At 38.1% G+C, this 14,396-nt stretch overlaps 1 protein-coding gene across 4 annotated transcripts in view; it reads right to left on the bottom strand.

Moving 5' to 3' along the window:
- Window positions 1-1,670: 1,670 nt before the first annotated feature.
- Window positions 1,671-14,396, bottom strand: part of gabrb4 (gamma-aminobutyric acid type A receptor subunit beta4) — a 49,815-nt gene continuing 37,089 nt past the window's right edge. Inside the window, exons 5-10 of one of the 4 annotated variants that reach the window (XM_062432776.1) lie at window positions 10,189-10,271; window positions 7,151-7,288; window positions 4,448-4,600; window positions 3,073-3,329; window positions 2,321-2,410; window positions 1,671-2,024 (exon numbers count right to left, since the gene is read on the bottom strand). In XM_062432776.1, the coding sequence (XP_062288760.1) occupies window positions 1,671-2,024; window positions 2,321-2,410; window positions 3,073-3,329; window positions 4,448-4,600; window positions 7,151-7,288; window positions 10,189-10,271 (1,075 nt within the window). Of the gene's footprint in view, window positions 2,138-2,320; window positions 2,411-3,072; window positions 3,330-4,447; window positions 4,601-7,150; window positions 7,289-10,188; window positions 10,272-14,396 lie in introns of all 4 variants that reach the window. The other 3 variants (XM_062432779.1, XM_062432778.1, XM_062432777.1) reach the window with 3 other exon arrangements.

Raw genomic sequence — 14,396 nt, 5'->3', positions numbered from 1 at the left:
GTGTGTGTGTGTGTGTGTGTGTGTGTGTGTGTGTTAAGGTGGGAGAGCAAAACAAAACAATAATGCACGTGAATTATAGGCCTTTTGGTCATTTTCAAATTCATGGCTTTTTTTTTCACAGGTTTTGTTTTTTTTTTCCCGCCCAAGAATCATTCTATCATTCCTGATCAGGCTGCCATTTGAGAGCAGAGTTTAGAGTTTGACTGTGAAATGTTAAAATCCTACATCTCCCTCCTGAGCTGAGCTACCCATTACTATCCCAATTAAATAATCTTGCCTTCACAAACTGCGACTCCGACACCGAAGAAATGCTCGACAGACAAAGAAATTACTGCATACTGAATGACAACTGGTCAAACTGTGGGCTGATATGTTGACTCTTTTGAATATACAATGTTCTTACATCTCCACTGTGGAATCATTTTTGAACGAATCACAAAAGCAACCCCCCCCTCCCTCCCTCCCCTCCCCCACCACCACCACCACCACCACCCAGTACCTTTTAGCGAACACAAAGCAGGATATGATGTCGATGAACTCTGCATCTAAAGAGCGTGTGAATCAATCAATAGGAGGAAATAAACAGTACAAGTATACTTTCATGAGAATACTGAATGATAAAATGTACAGAATATGTCTTTTTTTTTTCTTCAAACAATCAAAAATGAGTTATGCATACCTTTGACTCTTTTATCTCATAATGCCCTAGCTCTAGAACATGTTCCAACACTCTCCGAAATCACAGTATTTTTCAAGACAAAATCATATCTACAATAATCAGCATTGTTTCGAACCATAATGAAAAAATACCCCCACCCACCCCCCCAGGACATGTTTCTAAAAATAACATGAGAAGAGAAAGGAAATACAAGTTTGCGTTGACTCTTGGCAGGAATGCGGCGGTCAAACATCCCATCCACACGTCCCCCTTTAATGGAGACCATTAGGCCAGAGCTGATGTCTGATAAAGAGAACGATATCACTTCAAAAAACCCAAGGAACAACACATAATCCAAACAAGGTTGCTGTACATAGTAGAACCGGAGATTTCCGTGCATGTTATCCATGGGTAATGTAGAGGGTGGGTGGGGGGGATGGGCGCAGGGAGGGAGGGAGAGGGGAGGGGGGGGGGTGTCAAGGATCTCACTCAGCTGATGCCTGAACAGACAAGCCACCACTGATTTCATGAGCTGCAGTAGAGGATTTCTGATTACAATAAGTATCAATAAAAAGTCAATGGGACTCTGAGACATCTTTTCTCTCTCAAGAGCTTTCACTTTCTCTTTTTTCTTTTCTTTTTTTCTTTTTTTTCCTTTTTTTTAGCAAAAATATCATGCAGTCTTTAGTTCCAAAAACCCCGGGTGGGATCTTGCGTTTGTTTGTTTGTTTGTTTGTTTGTTTGTCTGTTTGTTTGTTTCAGGAGGAAAAAGAAACTCAAAGCCTTGAAATTCTTCTCTCACAATTATTCTTAAACATTCAAGTCATCCTATTAATACTTTGTACAGCAGAAAGGTCCTTCAGATTTCACACGTGTATATATAAATATAATATATAGAAATATGCATATACATATGTTCAACTTGTATATGTGTATACATATTTTGGAACTGTATCAAAGCCAATTTAATGTGCTCTCAAAATATGGCCCATGATTCCTAGTGGGATGCACATCAATTCACATAGTACAACCAGTAGATTAGGTTGAAAAATCCAAAGGTGATAGGGAAAATGACCCGGGACCACTTGTCAATGGTGCTAACATCTGACAGGTTTGGGATTTTCAACTTGAGCTTGGAGGAGCGTCGTCGTAGCCGACAGTTGGCCCGGCTCCGCATGGCGCTCCGGTCCAGCGAGTGGTGGCTGAAGCCATCTCGGGGCGCCATGGGCTTCCTGAATTGGACCCCGGAACTGTCAAAGGACATGACTGAATTCCGAGAGTCACTGACGCTGCTTCCCACGTCAGAAGGCATCACTTCGTTATTCATCTCCAGTGTGGTGAGGAGAATGTTTCCATATGCGTCCACCTGCGAGGAAATTGGAGAGATACTGAGTGTCAGTGAGGGCTGAAGTGTTGAGCAGTAGCCCCAAATCCCCTCAATAATGTAACTTATATTAACCCCCCCACCCGTTCCCCAGACTGTCAAGCTAAAGCATAATGCAGGGATGATATGGAATGTCATTTCTTGCATGCCATAGAAATAGTTAAAGAGTTTCTTTATATAGACATAAATTAGTGATACAAGTAATTTGAACAGCTTTAATCATCTGACTTTATAGTGAGGGCTGGCCTACAGCTTATATGATTTCTAAATAAATGTACCCCAACTTTTCTTTGTTCCTCGAGATACAGATTTCTTCGCTGTGTAAATGACCTGAAGGTGTTGGTTTGAAACGGCACGGAAATGGAGTCCTTGCAATGTAAAAGAAAAATGAAGAGAACATTAAAAACGGCTACAAAGTACTGGCAAATAAGCACATTTTCATTAAATTACACAATGCATAAAGACAGAAAGTTAACAGGAACAACTTTGAGTAAGCATAGCATTTAGTATTTCACAAAAAACCAGGGGGCTTCATTCAGTCTGACCATTTCAGCATCTGCCACTGCCAAACTGTCACATTGCCAAAGCCTCCTCATGCTGCTTTTTAAAAAATTTGTATTTTCTTTTTAGTTTTGTCCGATTCAGTTGAAAAAACACACGTTAAAATACAAGGTAGCAGTGTGAGAATGAATGAAGCCTACAGCATAAACATAGACAACAACCTAAATAAGAAATGAGAATGTTAACACCACTGTTGAGTTAGATGAATCGCTACCTCAATGAGGAAGGCTATGCTCGATAAAAAGCAGTCTGTGCTTGAGGGAAAAGCAATGGATGATGGTTGGTGAATGCATATTGGGTTGTGGTGGCATCATATTGCTTCTGTAAGATTACTTGAGGGAATACTGTATGTGTGTCTTTGAATGAAACAACTATGGCTAGAAATCTTATGTGTAGAACATTGTTGTTTTGTAGTTGAACTCTGACTGACATTAGAGTATAATAAAGGCGGTAAGGTGAAGATGCAAACCTGTTCCCTCAGGCGCTTCTCTTCGTATCTTGTGCGCTCGTTGTTGGCTTTGTTCAGCCTCTCATTGATTTTCTTCTGTTGCGCAGGGCCCCGGCCAAAGAACACGTAATTTACAAAGGCATATTCGAGCAGGGCCAGGAACACAAACACAAAACAGCCCATGAGGTAGACGTCGATGGCTTTCACATAGGGAATCTTGGGGAGAGTCTCCCTAAGGTGGGTGTTAATTGTTGTCATGGTAAGCACCGTTGTCACACCTGAATGTGGTGGCACACAGAAACAAAGAATTCACCATCAGAAACACCCCTCTCTTATAAACATTAAAAACATTTATATTTAGAATAATACTGCGTATTAAATCAGCTGATACTATCGGACAAAGGTTACTTTTGGTGAGTGAAGATTTATTCCGAATATTTACTTAGAGTATCGGTCAAACGTTTGAACACAGTTTCTCATTTAAGTGAATAGAAAAGGTGTGTCCAAACTTTTGAATGGTACTATAAGTAAAAAATCACAATACTCTAATGTAAAAATGCTTAATTACAAGTAAAAGTCCTTAAAATGTATACATATACTCACTAATTAAAATAGTTTGCTACCTAGATATTTATATTTATTTACTGTTTATTGATTAACTAATTAATCAAATTGCACATAATTCCACAGACCCTGAATAACAGTTTTTGAAAATTGATTATCACCACGTTTATGTTTGCAACTTGCAGTCATTGTCCGAGCATATGTTACATGAAGTTGAATGACTGTTTCACAGAGCTGAGGCCTGTAAATACTGCTCATATGCGGTTCTATTGTGCAAGATTACAAATATGAGTGATGTTTTTTCTTCTTCTTTTTTTTGTAATTAATACATAAATCACATCATAAAACTGACAAATGTCATAACATGATGAGAGATAGTGAAAGCAAAGGGAATTAATATGTTATAAGTAAGCATGTCTCTCATGCATACTCTTTAACATGTACATGAGTGTCTGGCTACGTTTAGGGTTTAATCAGCACTAGCTTTCTTTTGGGAATATCACATGGGAACAACATAAACTTTATAGGAGCAGTATCAAATAAATGGAAATAAGTTATGTTGCTTGTAGCCTGTCGGGGAGTCATTGATACACTGAATTCAGATGGTAATCAAGGAAATTGGAGTACTGGCAATAATTTTTTCTTCCCTCAAAATTTAAACTGATTACATCGCTTTGAATTAAAATGATGTCGATAATTTCACATGCTTGTAAATACATTACACAGCAACATTTAACGTGTGACAGCCTGATGCTGCTGGCTCTGGTGATAATCACTGGATTTTAATAGGGGCAGTTAGAAGTTTAATAATGCAGCGGTGGCGGTGCCTTACCCAGGGCCACCCGAGCTGCAGAGGCATCATAATTGATCCAGAAGGAGACCCAGGAGAGGATGGTGATCAAGATGGAGGGCATGTATGTCTGCAGGATAAAATATCCAATGTTCCTCTTAATCCTGAAACTCAGCGAAAGCCTTGGATATGAACCTGTAAGGAGAAAGCATGGAGTGATAGTTTGGGATAGAGCAGGGCAGAGTGAAAACACATCAGTTAAAAAAAAAAAAAAAAAAAAAAAAAAAAAAAAGGAGAGAAGGGGGAAATGTTGGCACAACTTAAGAGTTTCAAAGTCTGCACTTTGACAACGCGCAGGGTAGTCATTTCTCCATTTGTTCAGATGGAGCACTTAATTTCCCCAAAGCGATGGATTCCTTTCCAGGGACAAGTTCGATTCCAATTAAACATGGCAGAAAGTCGCAAACACGGCAGATTTTTCTGCAACCCCCTATCTCAGCAGGCAGCTCCAGCATCCCTCTGAGAATTGTCACAGAGAGCTGCTCTGCTTTTCTTTCCCACTTTCTCTGTCCTCTAAACATTACCAAAAGGGCATTTTTAAAGGTGCATAATCGCAATGCTTTACACTAAAAGAGTATATGTAAGTACTATAAGTGGCTGTGAGGTGGTATTGTAACTCAATCCATTGTAGATTTAGCAGGAAAATGTCAGCTGGTTTTGATTACACTTTAATTTAAACATCCAAAACAATGAAATGCTGATGCCAGAAGCCATATGAACACCATAGAAGGGTATTTATTAGGTTGAAAAGTATACAAATTGCTCTAAATGTTGTTAAATTTTAGTCTATGTATACTATCAAGAGATTTATTTCCAATTTGTCACCAAAGAAAAAAGGCCTAATATAAGCATGATGGTTTTAATCTAAAAGGTTATTTGCTATGAGGAACACACAGTGATGAATGACCTCATCATCTCCAGGTTTCTGTAAATCTTTTAATGAATCAATACCTTAGCATACACACTTAATCAAGTGTGAGACAAACGCTTTAGATCACCCAAATACATTCCAGATTAACGGGGGGAGACAAATGTTCACGGATTTCGTTAAACTTGAACATGAAACATTAAATCTGGCCTGTGTCTTCCTTTTAGAAATGTGGGGTTGCCTATGGGGTTGCTGGGGTCAAGGAAATGAGATAAATGGTACAGTCAAACAAAATGTATCACTAAAACACTTTAATAGGCTTTGTCACTCTTCATGCCCCATGCAACATGTCTTAAAGGCCTTGAAAATGCATTTTCTAAACCAGCTTCTCACTATGCGTACAATATAGTGTGGTGTACTCCTACATGAATACACAATTTTCTGCCAAAGTTAGAACAATTTGGGTTGTTTTACATGAAAGATGAATGTATTTTAAACCTGTGCTCTTTTCTCTGGTTTGAAGTGGGTGGGGCTATGGTGATATCATGTACTGTTGCGCACCAATCAGGATTTAAGAACATCGGAATCAGAATCTGACAAATCTGATGATGATGGTGGGATGTTTGGTTACTGTCAATCAAATGTAATGAAAGTACAGCCACACAGTCCTGATGAAGGAACTAGCGGAGTTTTTTAATGAATAATTAAAATCTAAAGATGTTTTTTTTGTTTGTTTGTTTTTGTTTTTAAACTTTTATTGCTGCTTGTTTAGTCATGAATATTTTACGTTACGGTGAAGTACTTGAAAGATTTAAAGCTAGGTTTTCAGGAACTTTCAGTCAGTGTTTTTTCTCCATATGTCAGCAGTGAGATTAAAACAAAAGAAATGACATTATGCTGCATGACATCACTAGTATAGTATGCTTTTCAACGTTAGTCTTTCACTGTGTTATATCACTGCATAAATCCAAATATTCCTGTTTAACATTGTAGGGAGTATTCTGTATAAACTTTCAGTATGGATGAGTCAGTTATGGAAGAACTAATCAGATCTTTACTGAAAGAAATAGTTTGACATTTAGGGGATACTGTCTTGCGGAGAGTTAGAATAGAGGATTGATACCACTCTTGTGTCTGTCAGAACAGAGTTAGCTTAGCTTATATAAAAGACTGAAAACAAGGGAGACAGCAAGCACTCGGCCAATAAATAGTCCAGCACACATCAAACTTTAGTGATATTATATACTTCAGTTTCAGCACATATTAAACAAACAAGACACAAAGTGTTAATAAGGGAACTTTAGAAGTGTAGTTTTTATTTGTTTTATTTTTAGACAGAACCAGGATCATAGTTTTCCCCTGTTTCAAGTCTTTGCACTAAGCTAAGCTAAACACCTGCTGGCTGTAGCTTTATGTTGAGCACATAGACATGACAGTTTTATTATTAGCAAGAAAGTGAATATTTCCGACAATGTAAAACTATTCCTTTATGTAAGATTACCAATACCATAATGGAAAAATTTTAAATTTACTCAAAATCTTTATACAAATAGGTAATTAGCCTACAATGGGTTTAGCAGCCATAGGTGTTTAAGTGTTATGAATGAAACGTAATGACTCATTATGCATTTCTAATACCAAAAAGTACAAACAAACACAATTTTTCAACATTGATTGTGCTTTGTTTTAATTAAAGTATTTCTGATTCTAACAGAAATCCTGATGATAAAATTACTGTAGTTAGTTTTCGTAATTTTAGGAAAGCAGCAATCACTTTCAGCATTACTATGTTTGATGCTTCTTTATGACAGACTTACCTGTAGTAAACCTGACCTCCCTCGATACCAAGCGGATGTCCACAATGGAGAACTGAGGTAACTCTAACTTGTCCACGCCTGTCACAGCATTGTCTCCTCCTTGCCAGAAGAATACGATGTCATCTGTGGTGTATCCATCTACGTCAGGGTCAGGGCAAATTCAGGACAGGGTGAGAGAGAGGAAAATAAAACGTGTGAGTGTGAATGTGAATGTGGTGAAGAAACAACCATTAAATTTAACCATGTTTCTATTTAAAGTCTGTTGTAATAGTACGGATAATGAGTGGAGGTCGCTCTGACAAATCATAGACTAGGTTTTATCTAGTCTTTGCTGCATCATATTTATTCAGTACTGAGCAACATCACAACAAATTAAATCTTGGCATATTCACATGTTAACTTTTAGAGCTTATTATAGGGTGGAAACAAGTGTATCAAAAAATGGCTTCATGGTACCAACAGAACAATTAATTAAAATGCACGTCTTATACAGTTTTACTAAGTAAACTATAGTATCACCCACATGTGAAAAAACACACACGACACAGTTTGATCATAACTCAGAAGATAAGTCGAACAAATTTAAAAGACTGTTTCTTCACATCTGCACCTTGCTTAAAAACCTCTTTTTGACAGGGCTCCACCATATTGAAAAATCCCCTCCGGACAAAAAAAAGTTCAATTATCTGAATCCCATCTACTCATTTCCCCCCACCGAAAAATCCAGGCTATGAATATGCAAATATTTTTAATTTCCAAAGTTCAACGGCTGGGCACACCATGTTTCCTTCTTCACTGTAAAATGAATGCTCAGTATAAGTGCACTCGAGTTACTAGTTGTGACGTCACAAATCCTGCTGCAGGTACATGCATTAAAATATTTTTTTTTTGGAAAGCACAGAGAAACCTTCCTTCTAAAGCAGATGAATGTTAAAACAAACTTCTACTTTCGAGTAAAAACTAAAAAAAAAGCTTCTGTTTCTGCAGCAGTGAAGACAGCACTAGAACAAACAAAAAAAAGCCTCCTTCAATAGACACCATTCCTGCCTAGGACTTAAATCTGTCTCACGGCTTGCAATCACATGCTCCACCGTCCAGACTCCTATAGAGCTACTGTATATCACCAAATGCATTACCACCTGCATGTATATTCATTAGCACTTTGTATGGCTCTCCTACACATTCTCGACTGGCAGCGCAATTGAAAGTGACCACAGTAGTAGATTTATGTCAATAGGCCAGTATGCATTCACTGCAGAGCAATTTCTCAGTCCGGGAAGTCTTACTACATTTCACATTCTACTACCCCATGTTCAGACCTGGATGGCATTAAACTTACTAAGGAACCAGGATTCATTACCATTAAATCTCCCTCTGAGGTTATAGGGTAAGGAAATGTGACATTGTCCATGAAATTGAAACAACTGCCTGCGTAATCAATCAAACTGATGGTTAACACGCACCATTCCCACTGGAGCAGAGCACACCCATGAGCATAAATAGCAGATATTCATGCAACTTTTTAATTCATGGCATATCCATATTTCATTGCTTGCTGATGTCCCTGAGGGTAAACACTCTGCAGTTTTATCTTGAACAACAAGAACCACAAATATCAGGTGTATTGAGCAGGTGTTGATTGATGGAGTGGTCAATGAATGTGATTAAGCAAATACAATTTTTAATTACACCACAGGCACGTTTTCCTCCTGGGTAGTGATTTATCTGAATTAAAAAAAAGATGTGAAGCAACTGTCGATAAAATGATATTGTATAATATCAGATAGAGTTTTTTCTTGTCTTATCCTATGACATACGTAATTACAACCCAGCCTCGCGACAGTTCGTGGAATAGTCACAAAATTTAATCTATAGATTTGCGTACATGGACACGAATTTTCCTATTTTTTCGTGACCCTCAGCACAACTTTCAAAGTCCTAACTGTATTTAAATTGGAAGTATCTTTGGTTCCCATCTACATCTATATAATTTCTATATTTGCTGGTGCCAGATTGGGTGGTTGGCCAGAGAGATAGGTGGCAAAGGGTGGAGACCACTGTTCGCCTCCGATTTCAAACTGCAAGTGTCATGTTTTCAACTGCAAGTCGGGCCTCTTTTTTTGTTGCAGTGTTCATGTTGCCATGATGATGAAGGTTGCCTAACTTTAAGGAAGTATTATTTTAACCCAAACCGTGATCTTTGCCTAACCCTAACCAAGTGTGTTTCGTGCCTCAACCTAATCAGACCTTAACCACAACACTGTCACATCATAAAACATCATTATTTTTTAACAACATGTAACGGTTTCCAAGTTCTAACAGGCAGAAAAAATGTGGTGTAGACATGAAAGACACTTCCAATTGAAGTATGTTATTTTAAAAGTTGTGTCACGAAAAAATTGTTTCCATGTACAATGAATTTCTTGACTATTTCACAAACTGCTGTGAGACTGTTCAAAGAGGACTTCACAGATACACATGCAGGTGACAACTAAAGATTCTGAGCTACAAATTAACACGCATGTCTTTGCAGATGTTATGGCTATGTTATGTTAGGCTGAAAATTCAGCTCTGTCTCCTAGTTTAAACAGTTTATACTGCAACATTACTTTTATTTGTGTGTCCTCTATACAAAGCATTTAATTATAATATTATTATATGGTGGGTGTGAGCAAATATAAAACTATATTTACCAATGTGATTCACGGGGCCACAGTGACTGTCAAGTAATGACCTTGATATTAATGTTATTATTTTGACTCGGCCACTCAATGATCCAGAGGTGACCCTGTCCATCTGTCACACTGACGAAATAGTAATCAATGCATTACTAAGCAATCTTTATTTATTAAGATAATCATCAACTCCAGGTTAAAATGTCTGACAAATGACACACAATCCAAATATTTCACCAATGCCTCTGCTAAATTGAACTAATGCCAAAACACCTCACTTAATTGGGAAGTGTGCTGTAAGCGCAGGGTGAAGCTCTTACGTAGTTGCACGAGACACAAGTAGATTATATGGCATCTACTCACAGCTTTCAATTTCCAGGGTGCAGTTCTGTTCATCAAGAGGGTACCTTCTCAAGTCCATCATGCAAGCAGCAGTGGTGGTTATTCTAAGAAAAGGACAGAGACAGAACAGACACTTAGATCAGGTGATATCTCAAAGACACGCACAGACACGAATACAGAGAATTTTATGTCAATTTTTTCCCCACAAGTGAGAGAAAAGGTGAAGAGAGAGGTCATAGTGCACTGAAGGAATAGTTTATACAGAATGATGAGCCTACAGCTTATCCAAAATGTACTCATTTTGTGTGGGTTTTTTTTTTGAAAGCATGAAAGCACTACAGCAGTTCAATAATACATGTGCAGACCAATACCACATGCACTTAGTGGGTTGAATATATGTAATTCCAGAACATTCATTTTCCTTCACTACTGAAGGAACCTCTAACCTTTTAAGTCTCCTTACGCACATGTAGCAGAAAAAAAAATCAGTTTGTGTAATTAAACTATTTCCCACATTTTCAGAGACTCTTAAGTATGATTCTTTTTTAAATTGTATTTCTGTGAGTAGACATATTTCCCTTTCTGCGGATCACTAACTGCTCAGCGTCGGTGTACGATTTTTGTCAATTTGCGTTATTTATTGCCAGTTCCCAGATATGCATTTCTACCATGTAGCTTTGGAAAAGATGCATAGCAGTTTATTAACGTCAATAAATCCAATAGCCCAGGAAAACAGCTTTGCCTACAAATTATACATGTAGGAGTCTTTGGCATTTAACTGAGATATTTACCGGTGCAGCACATTTTAGTAATTACATTTCTGCTGTTCACACCAGCTGGTATGTGTTCATCATACCAGCTTTCATTCGCTTTCCGTCCTCCTGTGTAAGTGAAGCTCATCATCTCTGTGTCAGAAGCCACCGGTACAATCACGGGGGGGCGTGCACAGTTTATGTCTCTGTGTGTATGTTAGAGCATGACGAGAGTGATATTAAGTTTTACCCTTTAAAAGCACATTTTGGACATTAATCATGTTTTAGTCAAAGCCGAGAATGCTGCTACAGTGTGTGGTCTTACGTTGATGCAGCACGCAAATGTACACGACCATCTACAGTATACCCACAAGTAGTAATACAGTAGATAATAAGCTGTTTTCATTGGGAATGTATTGCTTGAACACAGAGTTCGTAAATTGGTCATGGTGGGGTGAACAGAGTGCTGTCGGCGGGTAATTGGAAAACAAAATATGTTCCGCTAAAGCTGATTGGGCCAGATTAACACAAAAGCATGCAGGGCTGATGATAGCAGAAGGCACCAGAAGGATAAAGAAAAATATACATAAACAAAATGTGTGACAGGTGGGTCAATGACGTATAAGGATTTAGAACAACTCAATTGTAGAATAATAAAAACAAGCATATCTAATGCAGTAGTTCAAACATTCAGAATGTTGTGTACCTGAAGCTCCATATTATACATTTGAAATTAAGTGATTTTAGTGGGTTTTTCAAGATTAATTGGCACTGGCCTTTAAAAAGAGTCATGTGGTGCGACCACGATTCATCTTGAAATAAATTAATTTAGTTAACATGCTTCACATCTTTTTTTACAAGTTTTCAGTAATATAAAGTGTTTGGAAACAAAGTATTTGCATTTTTTTTTTAAATCTTTGTAAATGATGGTCTTTTATTTATATAAGATATTTCAAGATGAATCATGGTCACACCAAATGACTTTTTTTTAAGGCCAGTGCCAATTAATCTTGAAAAACCCCCACTAAAATCACTTTCAAATTGTAATATGAATTGTCAGGTACACAACATTCTGAATGTTTGAACTACTGCATTAGATATGCTTGTTTTTATTATTTAAAATTGAGTTGTTGAAAATCCTTATACGTCATTGACCCAGGTATATATTTATTATTCACAATGACACTGAGCTGCATTCTGCTGCACAAACATTAAGCTGCTCAAACGGCATTCTGCTCCACTCTACTGTACTGCACCTCCCTGATGCCTCACAGCGCTCCTCCGCTGAGACAGTGTACAGCAGGGCTACTACTGATACACACTGTGAGGAGATAACATCATGCCTAATTACATTAATAGGAAAGGTCACTCGGCAATCATGATTTTCCATATAAAAAGTTGAATAAAATGCAACGTGGCCATTAATAACACGGCTTAGAATGTGTGTGCATAGTGGGTGATATCGAGTTATAAAGTAGTGGCAAATTAAATCTAATGACAATTAATTTCAAGCATACTGTGATGGGAACCATGTCACACAATGTAACCACTTTGCCTTTGCTACCAAGCAAACTGTGGTACCAAAAAGTGAACTAATGGTAAACTAAATATAAAATCAAAGCTGCATCTCTCTATACACAGTAAAAAAAAAATGGGACAAAATAAAATATAGGGACCCTACTATACAATGTGCTGCCTCTAGCTTCAAGCTGAATCCAGGCCCATGCGTCCTGTGTGATCATAAACAGGAAGACATATCCTGTCAAGACACAGTTACTGTTCTTTAAGGGCAATACCCCTGGTAAAATAGTAAAGCAGTGAAATCCTGGCAGCAGCTCGGAATAATGGACAGAAATGAATTCTTTACCCCTTGGCAGAGAGGAGAAGGATAAAAAAAAAAGTCCCACTACGAATAAAATTGCCTTTATGTGTGACAGTTAACAAGTCAGTGGAGAATCGTCATTGAGTAGGCACAAGTTCGGACGGCTCACAGCGTGGGCATGGGATTTGGAAATGTCAGCAGATGTAGGTCAGCAACTTACAGTCCCACCAGAGATGGTCAGCAGCAGCCTCAGACCTGACCAGGCACTGATGTCTAACACTCAGCAGTCTATTGACTTTGTAGATTTCATCAGGATATGCAATTATCAGTCAGTTTGTATCGGTGTGGTATGAGACAACCACGCATTCAGAATGTAAGGAGTATGTCAAACCTTTGTGACATATAAAATCAAAGGCTTACTGTAGCAATTGAGGTAGTAAAACTTTTATTTAGCTATTAAAGGTGCATTCCATTTATTTTTACAGGCCATTCTTGGCATTTCTGAGCGGACATGTTTGTGCCAACACTACACGGCAACTAAAAGCAATCCGGAGGTGGATCCCAGCAGCTTGGCACTCCAGACAGGGAGGCCTTCCTCAGATATGTGAGCAATAGTTTTGACACCCACGCAGTCTACTCTTGTATCCTTTTCTGTGGGGTAGCCTGCTTTACCAAAGAAGATCATTGTACTATCATAATGCTACGTGGTGGTTTAATAAACAGAGGAACATGAAAGAGCAGATTCACAGGAACAGGAAGAGAGACAACACCATCTGGCGAAAGCTTAACTCAACAAAGCCCTCAATGCTCACAGGACCCAGCACGCTACCAAACTAGATTGTCAGTTTGCTAATGATGATTCAGCCTCTTAACTCGCTGGCAAGTTAAAAAAAAAAAAAACCTGCTTCGTCGTGCACACCGGCATCTACACTTTCTACTGACACTGACTTATTTTATTGATGTTTTGAATGACTTTGTTTCTTTGCAACACCCAAATGCTCTCCTGCACCTCCCGCACTGCTCAGCAGTCCTCAGATCCAGCCTCCTCCCTCCTCTCCGCAGAAAAATAAAGCACAAGGTTTTAGTCTTGCTTAAGTGTATCTCAAAAATAAAATGAATTCTGGTGTAGTGGGTGGGGGCAGTTTTCCAGGTTTGATTTGAATTTTGGACCGAAAGTACACATGCGCTATCATTCCTCCATATTTTAAATCTCACACACCATGGTCACTCCTCGGAAAGACTTAAGCAAGGCAGTTTTATTTATACAGCACCTTATCATACACAGAGGTTATTCAAAGTGCTTTAACAGGCAAAAGATAAAAAACTAGGTAGTGCTCACTACTGCACCACCTGCAACCCCTAAACATCAAAATATGCACCAAAATATTAAAGATAACCAAGACAATTAATTAAGTCTATCACTCATCAGTCAGAATTAGATCATATTTAAATTTTTTGAATGTCAGTATTTGAGTGTTAGTTGTTATTTTGTCACTTAAAATCTTTTTTGTGATTAGAGCATCTATATAGCATAAAATGATTGAGTTTTCTTGTGTGAAAAAATAAGATAATACTGTTGGAAAAATGGTGCAGTGGAAAAAGTTGATGCAATCTGACTAGTTTATCCACAGAGCAGAGACTGCAGGTGCAGAGAA

This window comes from Scomber scombrus, chromosome 14 (assembly GCF_963691925.1).
Source record: "Scomber scombrus chromosome 14, fScoSco1.1, whole genome shotgun sequence".
NCBI classification, from domain to species: domain Eukaryota; kingdom Metazoa; phylum Chordata; class Actinopteri; order Scombriformes; family Scombridae; genus Scomber; species Scomber scombrus.
This window is presented reverse-complemented; position numbering and strand designations above follow the sequence as displayed.